Source organism: Priapulus caudatus, unplaced genomic scaffold, assembly GCF_000485595.1.
Source record: "Priapulus caudatus unplaced genomic scaffold, Priapulus_caudatus-5.0.1 Scaffold304, whole genome shotgun sequence".
Lineage (NCBI taxonomy): Eukaryota > Metazoa > Priapulida > Priapulimorpha > Priapulimorphida > Priapulidae > Priapulus > Priapulus caudatus.
In genome coordinates, this window is record NW_014577365.1 from 80,070 (window position 1) to 86,461 (window position 6,392).

At 44.1% G+C, this 6,392-nt stretch overlaps 1 protein-coding gene across 1 annotated transcript in view; it reads right to left on the reverse strand.

Annotated features, from left to right (window-relative positions):
- LOC106808781 (reelin-like) overlaps positions 1–6,392 on the reverse strand; it is a 50,271-nt gene that overhangs the window by 5,579 nt on the left and 38,300 nt on the right. The window contains exons 17-28 of the mRNA XM_014811632.1: positions 5,478–5,656; positions 5,113–5,207; positions 4,809–4,959; positions 4,335–4,431; positions 3,840–3,969; positions 3,413–3,554; positions 3,028–3,251; positions 2,535–2,685; positions 1,900–2,158; positions 1,194–1,347; positions 756–860; positions 377–543 (exon numbers count right to left, since the gene is read on the reverse strand). Coding sequence (XP_014667118.1) covers positions 377–543; positions 756–860; positions 1,194–1,347; positions 1,900–2,158; positions 2,535–2,685; positions 3,028–3,251; positions 3,413–3,554; positions 3,840–3,969; positions 4,335–4,431; positions 4,809–4,959; positions 5,113–5,207; positions 5,478–5,656 — 1,854 coding nt within the window. The remainder of the gene's footprint in view (positions 1–376; positions 544–755; positions 861–1,193; positions 1,348–1,899; positions 2,159–2,534; positions 2,686–3,027; positions 3,252–3,412; positions 3,555–3,839; positions 3,970–4,334; positions 4,432–4,808; positions 4,960–5,112; positions 5,208–5,477; positions 5,657–6,392) is intronic.

Here is a 6,392-nt window from a genome sequence, read left to right on the forward strand (position 1 = left end):
CCAACAAACTAACATGGGCGAAAACATAACCTCCTTGGCAGAGGTAATGATGAGAGTTGCTACTAACGTAACACACCATTGTGCTACTTTCACACAGGTACAAAAATACTTGGTGGCTCGTTGATTACTAGCTGCTGTTTCATTGCGCACAAGTTAAATGTACGCAAATCAGATCTTTTTTTCCATTAAATGTTTCATAATTATCCAAATAAAAGGTTGAGAACCGGATTAAACGAGTAATGATTTCCATATTGATTACGAATTTATTCAAATAAATTAAATTAAGTCAACAAATTGGTCTAGTTTGATGATAAATAAATGAAGCATTATTAAAATTAATCACGACGGATTACGTTAACTAGTTTCAAACTTACACAGTGTACAGTGGCAATTTAAGTGTTACTCTAGTCCATGCCTTGTTCAGATCTGATGCAAAGCTAGTCGACTCGTAGAAATGATCGCAGGACACGTCTGAAGGATTGCAGCCACTATCAATCAGTTGCCACTTCTTGCCATTATCCGTTGAGAATTCAAGGTTTATGCCTACAACAACAAATAGATGACTTGAGAACTTGAGAAATCATGTCTTATCCATTTTTCTTAGGACACATGTATATTGCTGTCACGAACCGATATTTTTCTATTGCTACGTCACCACTGCGGTCAGACTGAAGACAATTCTGCGTTGTTCGACATCACAGGGAGTATGCTAGCTTAGATGTAGCTGAGAGTATTGTGTGTGAAGTTGCACATACTGAAGCACGGCCCGGGGAGACAGCCCATAGCCAAATCAAACTGTATGTATGACAGCTCAGTGACCTGCACTCCTGTAGAGACGGCAAACCTGGCCTTGTCCGGTCCTGCAATGTAAAGAAACAGCTATCGCGAGCACGTGATTTCATCACACCGACAGGCTCTAAATCATTCTCACTCCTACAAATTTTTTTAATCGTGCGTAACTCGAGTTTTCATCTGATGTGTTTATTCGAGAGAAAAAACAAGTACAATAATAATATAAACTAGGAAAACACTAAGCGCATAAGCAATTCCTCGAGCGTCTATTCACGTGCTTTAAATTGCTGTGCTTGCAAACCGATTCGAATATATTTCCCCTTGAATTAGCTTCAGGAGAGTCCGGAAGCTTCCTGTACGGGTAACTAACGGGATAACTTGCGAGGCACAGATCGCCGTACCGTCGAATACGAGAGCGTTGCTTAGCCGGCCGCAGTAGGCACCGTGGCGGAATCCTGCCTGCCGGATCCAGAAATCGTCCTCTTCCTCCTCCTCGTCCGCGCTGAAGTCATCTCGCATCACCAGCTCTGCCTTGTCAACTCCACCGAGGTAGACCTGTAAAGGAAGGCATCGATGATAAATAATTAATTCGCCGCACACGGTTCTATAATAGTGGGGTCAACAGAAAGAAAAACAACAAGAACAATGATAGCAGCAGCAGCAGTAGCAACAACAACAACAGCAGCAGCAGCAACAGCAACAACAACTACGACAACAACTACAACAACAACAACAATAACAACAACAACAACAACAACAACAACAACAACAACAACAACAACAACACCACCACCAACAACAACAACACCACCACCAACAACAACAACAACAACAACAACAACAACAACAACAACAACAACAACAACGACAACAGCAGCAGCAGTAACAGCACCAATAACGAAGACAATGACAGAACAATTCCCGTGTTACCACACAGAAATACACAACGTACAATAGCTAAGAGGATATAAATTTTAAAAAAAACAAAAAAAACAATGATAAATAATTACAGACAATACAGAATATATACGCAACAGAAACGAATTTCAAACAAAAATCACTTTAGCAGCGAATACAGCCGGTAGATGGCAGCACGCGTGTGCTCACCTGGCTGATGCTCCAGTCAGCAGCGAACGTGCCGTCGCAGCTTGGCTGGAACCAGTGCAGACGCGTGGCGGCAGTGCGCGCAGCCTCGGGAACGTCCAGAACAAAGTAGTCGGACTCCTCGCCCTCGCCGAGAAATCCAAACGTCTCGATCGTCGTCCACGAGACTCCGGCGTCCGTCGAGTACTGGAAGAGCACCGGCGTGACCCCGCGACTAGGCAGCGGCTTGCCACAGCCGAGGCTCAGGTGGAACTGTACCGAGCTGCAATGCAGAGCAGGGGCAGAGTTAGATAGCAGATATAGGAGCAGGGGCAGAGTTAGATAGCAGATATAGGAGCAGGGGCAGAGTTAGATAGCAGATATAGGAGCAGGGGCAGAGTTAGATAGCAGATATAGGAGCAGGGATAGTTAACAGCTGGGATAGATAGCAGCAGGGACACATAGCAGAGATAGCTAGGGAATGAGGAAAGGATGTGCGGAGATTGCCGGAGGAGAAAGATAGATAGAGAGAGACAGAAGGAGGAGAGAGGGAGAGAAAGGGTGTGAGAGACAACGTCTCATCAAACCATTCTATTAAACATTCATCGAGGCACACGGGCGCAAAAATCCCGAAAACCCGACCGACGACGACAACTCACCTGACAAATCTCAGGTCAAGGTCACGGGATGTCAAGGCGCGCTCGCCCGGGAGAGTGAAGTGGAGCGAGCGACTCGATACGTCACTCCCACAGAAGTCATCTAGCTCTGCTCCACTCACATGCAGCCACCGGCTCGTGTCAACGGCCGCATCTAGATGGCAGCACATGGCACAGACAAGTCAAGCTCAGTGCATATATAATCCTCCGTGGCAATTTCATGCTGGTAATTATGGACTGATAACAATGCCATCACAAATACAAATCGAGTTTGGAGTGTTTCGCCGGCCAATAGATATGGGATGATGAATAATGATAAATGATTAATAACAAAATAGCATGATAATTTATACACCCTGAGATTTTTTATCTCAGGGCTATCGTAGGTGGCTAACGTGGGAGCTTAATTCATTAATTAATTCATACAGTAAACCACAGTATAGAATCACATCCATACGAAAAGATTTCTGAGTCGCGTGATAAAACAATGTAGAACCTTGGAAGCTCTCCTTGATGTATGAAGGGTTTGGACTAGCAGCCAGCTCACAGAACTCCCCACTGTAGCCCTCGTCGCAAACGCACACGTCGCCGTTGATACAGCGCCCTCTACCGCCGCAGTGCCGAACACAGGCGGGCCCGACGTATAGGTTCTGAAGAGCCCAGGTTGGCGGCAAGTCCAGTGTATCGTAGTCTCCCTGGAACCACCTGAATCGCGCCGCACTGAAGGAAAAGACATGCAAAAAAAGCTATAAAAAAACATAGACATAGATCAAATAAAGACATAGGAAGATACACCGAGGATGGAGGGACCGCTGAGCAGACGAAATCTCTTGGCTATGAGATGGTGGTTGGTTGTGTGATCGGTGTGATTGGTTCTGTACCCGCAGTAATGTATGCTGGTGTAGGGAACAGTCACGCGCATCCACTCCCTCGAGCCATCCTTGTAGTAGATACTCGGCCTTGTCTCGCTCCACCTGCAGATGCTGCTGCCGCCTGGTGAGACGCCATCTTGCTCGCCACAACCTGAAATATAAAACACACCCATAGAAGCACAGAACAGATATAGCTTGCACAGATCTCTACGTAAACCAACACTGCCAACACTTGCTATGCAATTTCTGTGCAAATCATTTGTTGAAAGTAACAGCTGAAGAAGAAATGCCCGAGTCGGCCGTGGTGGCACTGTTGGAGCTTGCACCCACCATTGCATTCATCAGATTTTTTCTCCATGAAAAAGACTGTCCTCAGTACATGTACTTGTATTTGAATTACATGCAATAAAGCTTTAATAATAATAATAATAATAACCTGAATCGGCCGTGGTGGCACTGTTAGAGCTTGCACCCAGCACCAGCGACCACGTCTCCCCACTATCCGTCGACACCTCAAACCGGACAGGATTATCAGCGTTACCCTCCCCACCGCAGCCAACTCTAATCTGAAAACAATCAAAATGAGAGATCTATGAGCTAAATCCATACAAACTTAACTAGAGCCACTGGATCACCAATATCCACACAAGCTCCTCTGTAGCCGATGGCTCAGTCATTTCACTATCTCGTTTTTCTCACTCATCCATCTGCACTCCATCCCTACCATTCTCCTTCTCTCTCTCTCTATCTCTATCGCTCTCTCTCTATATATATATATATATATATATATACGAAGACAATGTTCATACGTCAATCTTCTGATATACACTCCACACTTATAGTTTCTATCTGGAACGACTACAGCTTTACAGTATCCCATACGCAGCAACTCAACTTCAGTTAGCAGTAACTCTAATTACCCGATTCTTACCTCAAACTGTATAACAGAGCCCTGATCAACCTGTATATCTCTCGTATAGAGCGCCCTCTGTCCGCTGAATCTGTCGAAAACTAGCGCCGGCTGGCCACTGATGAAAATAAACAAAGAGTGTCAACTTTACTCAACGTTGATAACTGCGTAGATGACAAATGTGTTGCCATGGTACTGTGACAATAAGTAATGGGACCCACCATGTTGAATTTGTAGCAATACGTTAAGTACATGTACTTATTGTAGTTGTGAATTCTTTAAACAATGGTTTTATGGTCAATCGTACATGAAAGATGGTTCAACACTAACGTGGGGTACCGAGCAATCACACATACATTTCTAACCCATCCCCCTAAAGATGACAACATTATTTAGTAACACCCTAAAAGTATCTATACTCATTTACTATATTAATATGCTGGTAACACGTGTAGAACTATTAGTAATAACGACGAGTGTAAGCTAGTATAACACCTGGAACAGTAAGCATCCGTTCTGCCTCCTGGCCAGAACAGGAAAGCGTTTCCCTGGGGAGCAGAGGTCAGCGGGTCATAGATGACATTGGGAGCAATTGTCTCGCCACCAACAACTATGTCATCCACCGCCCACACGTTAGCATCGGGACCTATTCGGCAAATAACAGAATTCAGAAATCACGCGGTGGATCGGCGAATTAGATGTTTTTTTATGCAAAAGGTGGCAGCACCATGCCTTATCGGAGGAGTAGGCAACACGCACATAAACGGAAACCCTGACCATCTAAGGAAGCCCTACTCACCTCCGTGCTGGGGTTGCCACAGGCGGATTCGCGTGGAGTTTGTTTTGCCCTGGTAGGGGAAGTCTAGGTGCATGAATCGGGGCTCAATCGCCTCTCTGTGTGGAAGACAGTGAACAACTGTTTAGCCATGCATAACCTCGGAACTAATTAAATAATTACCTATTTCGATCAACGCATTACCTCTGCAATTACTACATACAATTGTTTCATACCATATATCTCTATGCAAATATATTACGACTTCATCAGGAACATAAATACATTAATTATATTGCGGAGAAAGCGTGAATAATCAACGTATTGATATTAATATTTAGCGTTAACGCGTCTCACTATACTTGACAGTTGCTACGGGGGCTCTTCACCTGTTCTTGATTTCCTTGAGTAAATTCCAGGTGATGCCACCATTGCTGGAGTACTGCACGAGTACACTGCTGGTTGACCCCGGGGCCATTGATTCCCCGCAGCCATACTTGTAGACAAACTGAATGTACTGCGCACTAGTCATGTCCATGTCGTGGGATACCAGCATGCGTGTGCCTTGCTGCAACGATATAGCATATATTATATATATATATTACATCTCTATGACGCGACTCTTTTATATTATTTTATTTTTATTTCTTTCACTACCTTCCTGTTACCATCTTTCTCTCTCTCTCTCTCTCTCTCTCTCTCTCTCTCTCTCTCTCTCTCTCTCTCTCTCTCTCTCTCTCTCTCTCTGTCTCTCTTTACTTTCTAAATATCTCTCGCACGCGTGCTCTCTCTCCCCCACTCGATTTCCACATTTGTCACATTCATATGTACACTACTACATTTGTCAACAGACTCTCACAACAAGACGGACACGGAGACTTGTGCTACGGCTGAACACTTACATCTACACATACAAAATCAAGCGGTGAATCTGTATTTGATTCAAACGCTGTATATAGAACCCACGGAACTAAACAGCGCACTACTCTCACGTCAGCGGACCCATCCCCTTCCTCTCCCGCGCACCCATTCTGCTGTTGTGAGAAGCGCCAGCTATCTATCTATCTATCTATCTATCTATCTATCTATCTATCTATCTATCTATCTATCTATCTATCTATCTATCTATCTATCTATCTATCTATCTATCTATCTATCTATCTATCTATCTATCTACCTATCTATCTATCTATCTACTACCTATCTATCTATCTATCTATCTATCTATCTATCTATCTATCTATCTACTATCTATCTATCTATCTATCTATCTATCTACCTATCTATCTATCTATCTACTAGGG